This window comes from Pelobates fuscus, chromosome 2 (genome assembly GCF_036172605.1).
Source record: "Pelobates fuscus isolate aPelFus1 chromosome 2, aPelFus1.pri, whole genome shotgun sequence".
NCBI classification, from domain to species: Eukaryota; Metazoa; Chordata; class Amphibia; order Anura; family Pelobatidae; genus Pelobates; species Pelobates fuscus.
In genome coordinates, this window is record NC_086318.1 from 63,871,547 (window position 1) to 63,885,711 (window position 14,165).

At 39.3% G+C, this 14,165-nt stretch overlaps 1 protein-coding gene across 1 annotated transcript in view; it reads right to left on the reverse strand.

The window, feature by feature from the left end:
- The window catches only part of SNTG2 (syntrophin gamma 2), a 539,246-nt gene that overhangs the window by 231,284 nt on the left and 293,797 nt on the right, over positions 1-14,165 (reverse strand). The window contains exon 5 of the mRNA XM_063442215.1: positions 1,080-1,123. Within this exon, the coding sequence (XP_063298285.1) occupies positions 1,080-1,123 (44 nt within the window). The remainder of the gene's footprint in view (positions 1-1,079; positions 1,124-14,165) is intronic.

Consider the following 14,165-nt stretch of genomic DNA (forward strand, 5'->3'; position numbering starts at 1 on the left):
GCTGTCAATGAGACAGGGACTAGAGGCTTTGGAGGCTCGATTAACCCTCAGTATAAACATAGCAGTTTCTCTGAAACTGCTATGTTTATAAAAAAAAAGAGTTAATCCTAAAGGGACCAGTCACCCAGACCACTTAATTAAGCTGAAGTGGTCTGGGTGCCTAGAGTGGTCCTTTAAGATTTATTGGAAAGATTAGATGTAAAACTAGCACATAAACATATATTAAAACAGACATTTTCTGTATAGATTGATTTTCAGACAAACCTAACATTTAAGGGGAGATAGAGTCAATTATATTGTTCGCAATACAGATTTGCATTGCTAACACTATAGTATCCCTTTAAATATACCAAGTTAAGTTGCTTTTTGGCAGGTGGCTAGCTTATAACATTGCTCATTAAAACTTATTTTACTGCTTGGAAGGAGGGGGCAGCTGTCATATTCAGTATATTGGCAGACAATAACAGAGTTATTCAGAAAAGTGAGAATTCAGGGTGAATTCAAATTGAATTTAAAATTTAAGCTCAAAATAACTGAACGGGAAAATGTATCTAAGTTGGCTATGCTGAGTGAGTGAATTTGATTCCTGGTAGAGAAATGTGTTCCTCCGCAGTCTGGCAAGCCTTGATAAATGAAGATGAGTGAGACTTTATTAAAATTAATGTAGCAAATTAAAGTAAAGCATGTATACACATTTTTAGAGGTGAAGTATATACATTATATTTTTTTTGTGGCACTAACGGACTATGTTCCCAGGAGTATGCTTGCTAATGGTACCTCCGGATATTAAGAGCTCAGCACCGCAAAAGTTTAAAAAATATAATATTTATTTTCGTCACATTAAAAATATAATGCTTATAGCCAAAAACACAAAAAATAAAATGGCAAAGCAAAAATAGCATGGACACTAGCAGTCTTACTGAATACATTCAAATAACATATGCACAGAAAGGGGTTGTAGTCTTAAAATATACTTGGGCTTTTCTAGACTTTTCTACACCTTTGTCTAAAGGAAGATTGTCAAAATATTTGGAGAATGTCTTCCTGCATACAAAATATTAAATTACAGACTTGCCTACCTGCATTACTGCATCTCCCGTGAACAACATTCCACTCTGGTCAGCTATAGAATAATAAAATTAACATTTGTTAATTATAACTTTGAATGGGCAAAACCTAGAGGGAAAGGAAAAGTCATAATGGAACAAAATACAAGGCAAATCCAATTATATTTAGCACCTTTCATTTTAATGATGCAAATTACACTGCGGTTTCCATGCTAAATTATTGGTCAGAATGCATACTGTATTCACAATCTCATGGAACATATTAAAGCTAGTTATGTTTTTAACTTACATATACATAAATACAATGTCATTATGTGTTTATCTGTATGAGAACATGGTTCTATTTAATTTTCTGAATGTGGGGAGTGTTGATCTTCATCATGAAGACAATTTAAAGGACCACTATAGGCACCCAGACCAGTTCAGCTCAATAAAGTGGTCTGGGTGTCAGGCCCCCTAGTTTTAAGTCTGCAACTGAAAACATAGCAGTTTTAGAGAAACTGCTATGTTTACACTGCAGGGTTAATCCCTCCCTGACAGCCACTAGAGGCCACTTCCAGGATTTACACTGAGTAAATCAAGCTTATTTGATGCTGGATGTCCTCAGTGTCCAGCATCAAAAAAGATCCCCATAGGAAAGCATTGAGTAATTATTTCCTATGAGTGGGTTTAAATGCGCATTCGGCTCCACTCGGGAGCTGATGTTGGTGGGGGAGGAGAGGTCACCAGTGCCAAGGGAGCCCGGCGCTGGGTTAAGGTAACATATCCCATAAAACTGATATCCTGAGCAGAACATCTGAGCAATTACGCAGTGAAAGATACATGGGAAAAAACTATATTCTCAGCATAAAAAAAAGCTTTTTAATGAAGAAGAAAAATAAAAAGATCTGTGTGGAAACTGTTCCCTAGCTTTTTCCCTTTCTCCCCTAAGAGGAGTTGTCACGTCAACTGGATATCTGCCTGTTGTCATCCTGGATAGGAATTTGGCATTGCGAGCACAAAAATAATGATCAGTAATCTTGCAAGTGTTTAATACTAATCTTGAGGAAAATTAACTCATCTGTCCTTCTTGTGGCAAGAATTGTGAAAGGAGAAAAGGAGGGCTTGCATGGTATTTTATCCCGATAAGAACTTCCGTCCTGCAGATCATTAGATAAATGCAGGCATTGCTGTAACTTAACTTCTAACTTATTTTATATATGGACTGCTTATGGAAATTTTACATGTAGCTTTCTAATTGTTTTAAATTCATTATTGTTTATACCACACCAAGCCCTCCTTTTAACCTTTGGAAATCAACCATATCCCACTTGGGCAGCCAAATGCATATCATGCAAAAGTAATCTGACTACTCACAGGGTAAAACAATGATTTTTTTTTTTTTACTTGTGTTTTACATTGAAAGTTGTAAACACAATATCTTTCAACTGATAAGCAGTTATTGGATTTCAATTTTGATTTTCAAAGATTGATGTATCATATTTATTTGATATTGCTGTGTTTCAGGATAAGCAATTTATATAAGTGCTGCACTTTTTTACACATAACTGTAACAGACCCACAAAATGTTTTTATGACACTGGCATTTGGAAAGCTAAAAATTCTTAATTTATTATTGTATTTAGATTATTCTGATGATACTATAAATATTGCATGCTCATCAGTTGCACTTACAGAATGCTTGAAATTTGTAGTGCCTCCAAACCTCTTTGGGATCTCCCTGGTGAGCTAGTACGATATCTTATTTTATTGATGGTTGCTGGAGGAACACTCAGGAACACCAGGATGAAGATTGAAAAATATTTATTCAACTAAATTAAAAGGCAGCAGTAGGTCCTATGTGTTTCATCCACCAATCTTAGACTTCCTCATGGATTGCCAACAATAGAATCAGTAAAAGCACATAACTGCTATGAGCCATTATGTATAAACCCCCACCCCCCCATTGTCAATATATAGTCCTTGCTTAAGGATCCTGTTGGTCTGTATTCCTGTCTGATCTTCAATGTTCCTTTCACCTTGTTATAGTTGCCCTGGGCTGGTTGAGGGTTGGAACGTAGACAGATGCTCCTAGTGCTTACCAAGGACCATCAGCACCGCACCAGACACCATAACCACCACAGACCCCATGATCTGCCGCAGCTTGGTTGGGGTCTCGACGCCTCCTACCAACCCTGGATCTACAATAAGGCTCCAGGTTCCAGTGGGTGAACCTCTCTTTCCCCAGAGAGTAAAGCAGGAACAGGAAGAAGCTCTTACAAGAGCTCAGTGAAGCTAAGGGAGTATGAAGAGCATAGCAATCCCTGTAGTGATTATAGCTGTCCCCTCCAAACACGAGTCAAGGCTGTGAGTTGAGGGTCAAGTAGAACTGAAGGTTTAATGGTACAGTTGCTTCTTTTATACAGTATTTCCCCACAAGGTTACCGCCCACGTGAACCTTGTGGGGCACAGGCCATGAAATGCACAATCCAATAAAAACTGTTTTTACATTTGAACACTCCCAGTTACTGTACACAAACCCTCCCCTCTGCCTGTGAAACAATTAACGAATACAATGGACTAACTATATTACCACAGACAGAAAAACACCACATATAGTCCTGATCTGGGTGAACAACATATCCAGAAATCACCCAGATCAGAGCAGGGGTTCAGAAGTTTTGTGGAAGTTTCTTTTGACCCGATGCAAGCATGACTTTAATGCCCAAAATAGTTCCACAGATTTAGGCTGTGCAGTCGGTCTATTTTCAATACTAATTTCAGTTCGAATGCACGAACATAGGCCGTTCATGCAAATACCCAATGTTAAAGTGGCCATTCGAATTCTCGAACGCAGTTCGACTCCCATCGAAGCTCCATAGAAGGTAAAGTTCAGCGGTGTTCGTGCTGTCGTGTGTCCGATTTGAGTTCCATGAACTCAACGGAAAAACACAGCTGGGTGTGTTCGTCTAAACAAAATGGCAGCCACTTCGACTACTTCAGCACTTCGGCTGTTTTCGAAGTGCCATTTCGAAAGTGCTAATCTTTTCCAATAATATTTAAAGGGGCAGGAACAGTGTCTTAAAATCCAATATGCACAAACTGAGTTCTTAAACAGCAATACACCCCAGGGGCCATAGTCTCAGGGCAAGAGGCGGGCAATCAGGCCTCTCCAAAACCCAATGGCGAAGTGTAGTTCGTCACACACCTGTATTCCCTTTATATCACACCACTGTCTGACACTTTCGATCACTGTGGTATCATAAGGGTTATAACTCTGATTTACTTCCTGATTGCTTCTGCGTTCCACAATGCACTCCATACACATGATTTTCTCCACAAACTCAATCTCTACAATCACTATGCAACAATTGTTTTTAGAATTACACATTGTTACAATTAAATACCTCTTAAACTGAACCGTGTTTAAAGTTAAGTTAGCGAGTAATATTTGGAACAGATTGCTACATTGTTTCAGAAAGTTTTCAAAAAGACTTAATTCTTCCTGCCAATCAGCTTTAAAACCTACATAAAATATTATGTAGAATGCCTGTCTTGATTTAAGTCAAATAATTGACATTATAGCCACATAAATTACCATTTATAATAGAAATGATTAATTGTCCGCAATACAAGAAAATTTTATAATCTCTAATTTTGTCAGTTTATATGTTTGCTTTTATATATTTAAAAAATGGCTTAGTAATGAACATTTTAGTTAGCAGTTTTAGTTTGTCTTAATAAGTGATATGGTAATACCAAAATTATAATAAAGATTAGGCATTTCATACTACTCATATTTGTCTATCCATTTATAATTTATTTTCTTTGCATATAATTTGAAAGAAGGAGACCTCCCACTAAACCACTGCAAAATCCCTGACAGGCTTTGAGGCACTACACATTTTAATCATTCTGTGAGTGCAACTAATACGTGTGCAATATTTATAATGTTACAATACTTCTCTAGAAAAAGCAGAACCCTCATGTGTATGTTGCTTGGTATAATGAAAGTGAAAGAGGCTGGTCAGGACGAGCCTTAAAAGGGTACTGCCACTACCAATACAGCCATCTCTAGTAAAAACTAAGCATGTATTATATGTTACAGTTTTTAAAATAGTTTTTGGCTAATTTTGTTGTATGCTGTTTCTTATGAGGAATAAATGAGAAACATCGAAAAAAATGTAATTAAAAATAAAACAAAAATAAAACTTCAGCTTTGACAAAGTTTTCATAGGATCACAGGATAAAAATCAGAGGAACAAATACTAAAGATCCTCATAGGGTATATGGGCTTTTTAATGTGGTGATATAATCTGGTCAAAGCATGTAAATGTTAACATCCAAAAGGGGAATGTAAGAAATTAAAATGATGCAACAAAATCCTTATCAATATTATTCAATATTATTCTAAATACAAATCTTGTCAACCTAACAAGACTTCCTTTTTATGAAACAATTGCACACACATGTTTGAGACTTTTGAAGAAATGGTTATTGTATACAGTAATAATTTAAACAGGTGGTTCTGACACAGAAGTCCATGGTTCTGGCTAAAGAAGAAAGTTGTGATTCATTTACCAATACAACAGACCAATTTCCTGGCCATCACTAATGGGTTAGCTCCGCCCCTAACAGGAACAGGACAGGAAACAATTAATCAATTAATCAACCAGACTATAGGTATAAAAGGTCCCTCCTCCTTCCAACCCACAGTCTTTTTTTCTGTCCTTGGCAGGACAAACAGGAATTATACCTTTGAATTTTTTTTTTGAGGCCACCTCCCCATGTTTACCATGGGTTCCTTCCAGATAAAGTTCAGCCTCTCTTTATCTGAATAACTCAGTAATCAGCCTGCAAGAGCAGGACTAACTGAGTTAGGCTACAAGTTAGTGTATGTACCTCTTTAAATGGAAAGGGCTGTAAAAAGATTAAATGATGTGGGGTCGGTGTATCCTTAAAAATTCCCCTTTAAGCATCAATAACCCCCCCCCCTCAGAATTGTGGCAGAGGAGAAGCTGGGTAAGTGACTGAATTGATCTTACCCTAAAATTCTGGGGATTTTCAGTGTAGTGTTTTGTCTGTTAAACTTCATCTTGTCTCAAGCTGGTGTCTAGGATTAAAATCATGGTGTTTGGCTTTTGTTCCCCTGGAGTAGAGAGTTCGCATCTATGTCTGCTCGTTCATCTGAAGCCACTTCCGGGTTCGGCAGGCGGGGCATGCGCAGTAGCTCCGGCGTCGGGAAATTATATTGCGCATGCGCGAACCGCCGGGGCTTTTAAAGCGATATCGCGCCAAAATTCTAAATTAACGGGAAACCATAAATAAGCGTTTTTTGGACGTTCCCAATGCCCTGGCTGATGTTTGGGAACTGTTTTGGTGTGTTTAAGGCTGTCCTAGACTGAATTTTGCTGAAGTAAGGTAAATAATTTTTTTTTTCCTTTTTTTGGTGGCTTAGTTGTCAAATGTATTAGGATAACAATCATTATTGTTTTGTTTAAATAGATGGCTTCTCACTCTGCCTCAAGATCTGTGTCTAGAAAACATAGGTGAGCCTCATATATATATATTTATCCCATATGGGAGGGGGTTAAAAGAGTGCCACTATGGGCCAAAAATATACGATTATAAATATGGCTCTTGTTTCTACAGCCCGAGCAATCCACAAGAGGATTCACCTAGAAAGCATAAAGAGAAAACGAATAGGTGTGTGAACTGCAATCAAATTGCACCAAGTGGACGTAACTTATGTCTAGATTGTCTGACAGAAGCCGCAGAAGGAAGGGAGAGAAGAAAGTCTCCACAGACAGAATTGAAAAAATGGATTGCAGAGGCGATCGCTGAAGGGTTCAAAACCACAAGCAAGATGTCCTCATCTAAACACCTGAGAAGAGAAGAAATCTCATCGGAGTCTAGTGATAATATGGAGATGGAGGATATGTCAGACGAAGAAGGTGAAGCTGAATATGGTTCAAAAAGTCTGGATTCTAGATCAGTTGACAAATTGATCAACATAATCAGAGAGACCCTGAGATTCCCAGAGGAAGAAACTGAAATAAAGGAATCTGATAGATATTTTGAGGATTTGAGAGCCAATAGGCCTACTTTCCCAGTACACGCTACCATTAAAGAGATAATTTCTCAAGAATGGCAAAAACCAGAAAGAAAAGCGACACTGAAAAGTAAGGTGTTCAGATTATATCCTTACGCTAAGGAAGACTGCAAAACCTGGAATTCTGTTCCCAAGATTGATGCCGCAGTCATTCATATGGCTAAGAAAACAGCCCTTCCCATTGACTCCATGGCTTATTTGAGAGAACCTATGGAGAAAAGGCTAGATGCCAGCCTGATAAAGTCGTACCTGGCCTTAGGATCAGCACTACATCCAGCAGTAGCATTAACAACATTAACAAGAGCTTTTAAAGTATGGCTAGACAACTTAGAAGAAGATATCACTAAAGGAGTTCGCAGGGAGCATCTACTGGAAGGATTGAGAGATCTGAAGCTGGCAACTGAATTTTGCTCAGAAGCATCTCTGGATGTTACCAGAATGGTGGCGAAAAGCATGGGCCTCTCTATAGCAGCAAGAAGAGCCTTATGGCTACACTCTTGGGGGGCAGACTACGCTTCAAAAGCATCCCTGTGCGCACTTCCCTTTCAAGGTGATCTCCTGTTTGGAAAGGTGTTGGATGAAGCAATACATAAGGCTGTGGATGGGAAGAAAGCGTTCCTTCCTCAAGTCAGAAAATACGGCTCTACAACATGGAAAGATAGGCGATATAAAGACCGGGCCTTTCGAGAAAGTAGAGCATATAAACCGGGGAAAGAATATTCCAGACCAAACTGGAGAAACACCCAGCAAAAATCTTCCAGAGGAAGGGGAGCTAGACAAGGTAAAAATTTCTGAACGTGTGCCGGCCAAGACAGGAATTACAGGGGGAAGACTACATCTTTTCTATCCTGTCTGGGTCAGAAGTGTGACAGACGCCTGGGTCCTTTCAATTTTGGAAGAAGGATACAGGTTAGAATTCGAGACCATGCCAACAAAAAATGTGTTTACCCAGTCTCGGGTAGCAAAAGGAGAAAAGAAGAAAGCCATGAAAGATTGCATCTCAAAACTCCTGAAAGACCAAGTAATAGAATGCGTTCCAAAAAGAGAAAAGAAGTTGGGCCACTATTCTACTGTTTTTCTAGCCCCAAAACCTCAAAAGAAGTGGAGGCTTATCCTGGACTTGAAGAAGTTGAATTTAAAACTAAAAAGGAAATCATTCAAGATGGAATCTATTTCAACGATTATTCCAAACATCAGTGCGGGGGATTGGATGACGTCAATCGATCTAAAAGATGCGTACCACCAGATCCCAATCAACATGGGGCACCGGAAGTTCCTCAGGTTTTGTGTTTTTGGAAATCACTACCAGTTCCGGGGACTCCCATTCGGATTAAGCCTGGCTCCGAGAACATTCTCAAAGGTGCTTATCGCATTAGTCGCAGTAATCAGAAAGCAAGGGATAGAGATATACCATTACTTGGACGATTTTCTGATTATAGGACCATCCAGCCATACGGTAGCACTCCACACCAAGTGGGTCGTGAATATACTCATGAAACATGGGTGGAAACTAAACATGGAGAAGAGTATGATGGTTCCCTCTCAGAAGATTGTATTCCTGGGGGCTACCATAGATACAGTAATCGGGCAAGTAAATCTATCAGTGGAAAGAATGGAGAGGATTCGGACAAGGATAAGGAATCTTCGCTACAAGAGATGCATTACGGCACGGGAATTTATGAGCCTTATAGGTTCCCTTACGTCAACTATAGGCCTAGTGAAATGGGCACAGTGGAAGATGCGCCCAATCCAGATGCAGTTTCTGCAAGACGCAAGAGGAAAACTGGGATCGAAATATTCCTATTTCTCGAAGAACAATAGACGACCTGACGTGGTGGGAGAATACCAAAAACCTTTCCGTGGGATTTCCCCTGGAGGATCCAACTTGGATCACGGTAACGACAGACGCCAGTATAAGTGGTTGGGGTGCACACTTAGAAAGGGATTGGATTCAAGGATCCTGGACTCAGAGAGAGAGCAAGCTGCACTCAAACCTAAGGGAACTGAGAGCAATATTATATGCCCTGCGAGGGTTTCAACACGCAATATCGAATTCTTGGGTGAGGGTCCAGACGGACAACAGAGCAGTGGCCTCTTATGTAAACAGACAAGGCGGTACCAAAAGCAAGGCTCTGTTACGAGAAATATCTCCATTGATGGAATTTGCTCAAGACAAACTGCAGGGCCTGAAAGCAGTATATCTACCTGGGAAAGAAAATGTTCTGGAAGACTATTTGAGCAGAACAAAAATTATGTCGGGAGAATGGCAATTAAACCCAGAGGTTTTTCAACAGATAGCATCAAGGTGGGGCACACCCCAGGTCGATTTGATGGCTTCGTTTCGGAATTCTCACTCCCGAAGTTTTTTTCTCTGAAGGCAGAATATCAGTCAGCAGGACAAGATGCCTTTTCCCATCATTGGGACTTCGATCTGGGGTATGCATTCCCTCCCCTGCCTATGATTCACAGGTTGTTGAGGAAGATTCGGAAGGAAAAGAAGACAGTGATTGCTATACTTCCGAGATGGCCGAGAAGACCATGGTTTTCCCTCCTGAACAAGATGTGCGTGGGTCCTCCATGGCCTCTTCCTCTGAGAATGGACCTGTTGATACAAGGTCCAGCGGTGCATCCCAATCCGAACCAATGGAACTTGGCGGCCTGGCTCTTGAGAAGCAGAGACTTTTAGAACAAGGAGTACCAGAGCCGGTGGTGAATACTTTGCTGAAATCCAGGAAAAGTTCCACATCTGCATGCTACCACAGGATATGGGATGTGTTTCGTGTATGGGTGAATAATAAGTCCAAGAATTTCCTACAGCCTTCGAATTTAGATGTTCTGGAGTTCCTAAACGAAGGTCTAGAAAAGGGCTTAAGCGTAAGCACTCTGAAGGTGCAGTCATCAGCTCTATCAGCCCTGTGTAACACCTCAAGGGCATTAGACCCCATCATTGCAAGGTTCTTTAAGGCAGCTATACGCATAAGACCTCCTTCTAGAAACTACGCTCCTCCTTGGGATCTTCCTTTGGTACTGGATGTGTTGTCAGAAAACCCCTTTGCTCCGTTGGATGAGTTGGGTATTATTAATCTGACGTACAAGACTTTGTTCTTGGTGGCAATCACGACAGCAAAAAGAATGTCGGAGATTCAAGCCTTCTCCAGTGACCCTGAACACGTTCAGGTCTTTCATGATAGAATTATCCTAAGACCTAGAATGGAATTCCTACCAAAGGTGGTTTCTAATTTTCATTTGGCTCAACAAGTGGTTCTACCTTCCTTTTACCAGTACCCCTCTTCTGCGGAAGAAGTTAAGCTCCATCAGTTGGATGTGAGGGAGTGTGTCATGAAATATATTGAGGTCTCAAACAAGTTTAGAAAGTCGGAGCAATTGTTTATTATCCCGTCAGGATACAGACAAGGAGAGGCGGCATCTACGGCTACTTTGAGGCGTTGGGTTTCTCATACCATCAATATGGCGTATAAACTAAAGAAAATATCTCCTCCGGAAAAGATAAAGACGCACTCTACGAGGGCTCTGGCCACCACCTGGGCTAATTGGGCAGAGGTTCCTTCCGATGACATATGCAGGGCAGCCACCTGGTCGTCTCCTATAGCCTTCATCAAACATTACAAATTGGATGTGGTCTCTTCTTCATCATCCTTCGGTAGAGGGGTTTTGTCCTCAGTAAATCTCTCGTGAATAAATTCTCCTTTGCAGCATGATATTGGAGTCTCGTTTTTATTCACCCTCCCTTGATTGCAGAGCTTGGGTATTACCCATTAGTGATGCTGCCATGAATGGCCAGGAATATAGAAAATTTTCTCCATACTTACCGTAATTTTCTTTTCCTGGCTATAATTCATGGCAGCATCAGCAACCCTCCCAATAATTTTTTTTTTAAAGCTTTATACTAGACTGTGGGTTGGAAGGAGGAGGGACCTTTTATACCTATAGTCTGGTTGATTAATTGATTAATTGTTTCCTGTCCTGTTCCTGTTAGGGGCGGAGCTAACCCATTAGTGATGCTGCCATGAATTATAGCCAGGAAAAGAAAATTACGGTAAGTATGGAGAATTTTTTTTATAATTTGAATCCAGAGTGGAGGCAGGTCCTGCATTACCAAAATATTACCCATATTTGTATAATTTTCCTACATGTTGAACAATGTATTAGAACATTCAAGGTTTTTTTTTTCAAATTCATTTTTTTTCAAATTAAAACTAAAGAGCTGTCATGGACCTGACGTGTTAATGGTATTTCTAAATATTTAGCCGGGCATATCTCAAATGCTGTATTTTGACACTATTTATATTAATGCACACAGAGATAGTTTTGATGCTTGCATCAATAATTTACCCACAAGTCAGTTATCGCTAAAATAAGTCACTGTCATTAGTGATTACTGACTGTTTCCCCGATACATTCTTTAACATTTAATGACTGGTAATTAACAGCTGCCAAAAGTTTTAACATCTCCCATAGAGTGCTTCGTAGCACCTGGTTTCTATACTAAATAGAAAGCAGGTGCTTCTTACCACCAATAAAAATTACCACCTGTCACTAGCTGTTTAAAAATTATTATTTGCCTCATCTAGGTGTAAGGAGAAAAAGACAAGTTAATTACTGCAAACTCTCTGTAAATCTTAAATTTAAACACATTCAGTTATTCTATATTTAATTATATTCAAGCACCTAAACCTATCTATCAGAATGGTGAGTAGTTTTCAATCAATACATGTGAAATATGGCAATTCAGATGTATGAAAATATGAAAAGGGCCACTTACTTAGATGATCACATAAGTAATTTGCAAGCACTCCGTGAACCTTTATAGTGTGCTGTCTTAATGATATGCCAAATAATTGTAAAATTTATATATATATATATATATATATATATATATATATATATATATATACCGTATATATATATAATTTGCTAAATGGTAAATTCTTAGTGGGGGTCGGTATCTGTGGAATTGGACGTAAGTGGCCTGTAGGCACTAAACGGATACTATAGGCACCCAGACCACTTCAGCTCATTGAAGTGGTCAGAGTACAGTGCCTATGTCAGTTTAACCCTGCAATGGTAATAATTGTTTTTTTGAGAAACTGCAATCATTACTTTGCAGGATTAACTCCACCTCATGTTGCTGTGTACCAGAGATCCACTAGAGGCACTTCTGGATTGTTAGGCAACTTTTGGTTGAATAACAGATGCTGGACATTCTAACACTCTGCATGAGGGCATCCAGCATTAGCTAAAACCCCAAAGGAAAACATTGATACATTGATTTACAATCACTAATTCCAAGAAGCTTGTATAAGCCTATGGGGTTGTCCTAATATACTTGCTGAGCTCGCCGTATATTGACATTAGGAAGAGCAAAGGTGTAGCCTGACCAAGCAACGAGGGACATCAGTGTTGGAATCAGGTTAGTGACAGAAGGGATTTTAACCCCTGCAGTGCTGTGGGGAGGGGTAAAAGGTAAAAGGGGATGAGCGAGGGTGGCACTATAGACTAGGAATACATTATTGTATTTCTAGCATATAGTTTCCCTTTAAGCTCAGTTGTTCACCATGGAAAAAACTGTGATCATCAGAAGCACACATCTAACAGCTGTTGGTATTTGCAATGTGAATTGTTCCCTAAACTGTGAATTGTTAAGAATCGACAGGGGAATTGTAAACTTTAAGCCAAAAAAAAGATTGAAGAATACCTGAATTGAAGATTATTTTTTTAGTTATACAGGCACAACATTTTTTTTTTTTTTTTAAATGTAAAGTTTTTATTGTTTTCTTTTTTATATAACGGTGTTACATACATGAGTATAAATATCGGAAGCATAAGTATAGGTACAGATACATCCAATAATGTTAGACAAAACAATGAAGTATGTTCAAAAATAGGTTACCATACATAGAAGTATTCTTAACATGTTACAATGCGAAAACATGTAGAGTGCACTAGAAGTTCTTAACAATGGAGCTATACACAGATTCAAGAACTGATACTAAAACAAAAATTACAGCTTTGGAAAACAGTGCGTGAAATGTAAAGAGTCGATAATCTAAAATTTGAAGATTAACAACTTTTAGTTACCTCAATATATTGTAAAGATAAGTTCAGGTTTCGGTTTGAAAGTGGGTCTGTAAGGCGATCTTTTGCCTTGGTAGAAGGGTATAGTATAGGGGTGTAGTATAAGTCTCAAGTTGTTGTCTTGTCGATTTCGTCTACCTGTGTGGAATTTGTTCTATAGTCTGATCACGTTATTAATGATATCTGATCATGTTTATTTAAAGAGTAAGACTTAAAAAGAGGAGCCAGTTTGTTATATGGAACCACTTCTTGGAAATTGGATGTTTTTGTATGTGTTTGGGTTGAGGGCAGTTGTATCTGTGGTGAGTTTCGAATTGTTCGAATTGAGTTGTACATGCAAGTGGTTATCTATGAGTTATAGTGCTTGGTTTATGTTGATAAACTCTGCCCAAGGTTTCCAAATCTTGGTGAATTTAGTCATATTACCGTGTCTGGCGTGTGTCAATTCTTTCATCAGTTTCATACTCTCTACTCTCTGAATCCATTCCCTCACGGAGGGAGCTTTTGGTAGCTTCCAGTGTGTGGGAATCAACTGAGAGGCGGTCATAGCTAGGTGGTTGAATAGGTCTTTCTCGTGTTTTTGCAAACCTGGTGGTGGTAAAAGAAAAATGTAGTTATTAGGAGCTAGTGGAAATTTGGCTTGTAGAATGTTTTTTACGATTTTGTGGATCCTGTTCCAAAATGTGGCAATCAAAGGGCATTGCCACCAGATGTGGGCGTGGTGTGCCGATCCCTGCTCCAGCAGAGGTCTGATGTTGCGCTGTGAATTTTGTGAATTTTAGTCGGTGTGTAATGCCAGCGACATATCCTTTTAAAGTTACTTTCTTGTACTGCGAGGGAAGTGGAGGATTTTTGGGCGGTCAAGAGGATTGTTTGCCATTGATGGGGGGTGAAAGCTAATTGTAATTCAG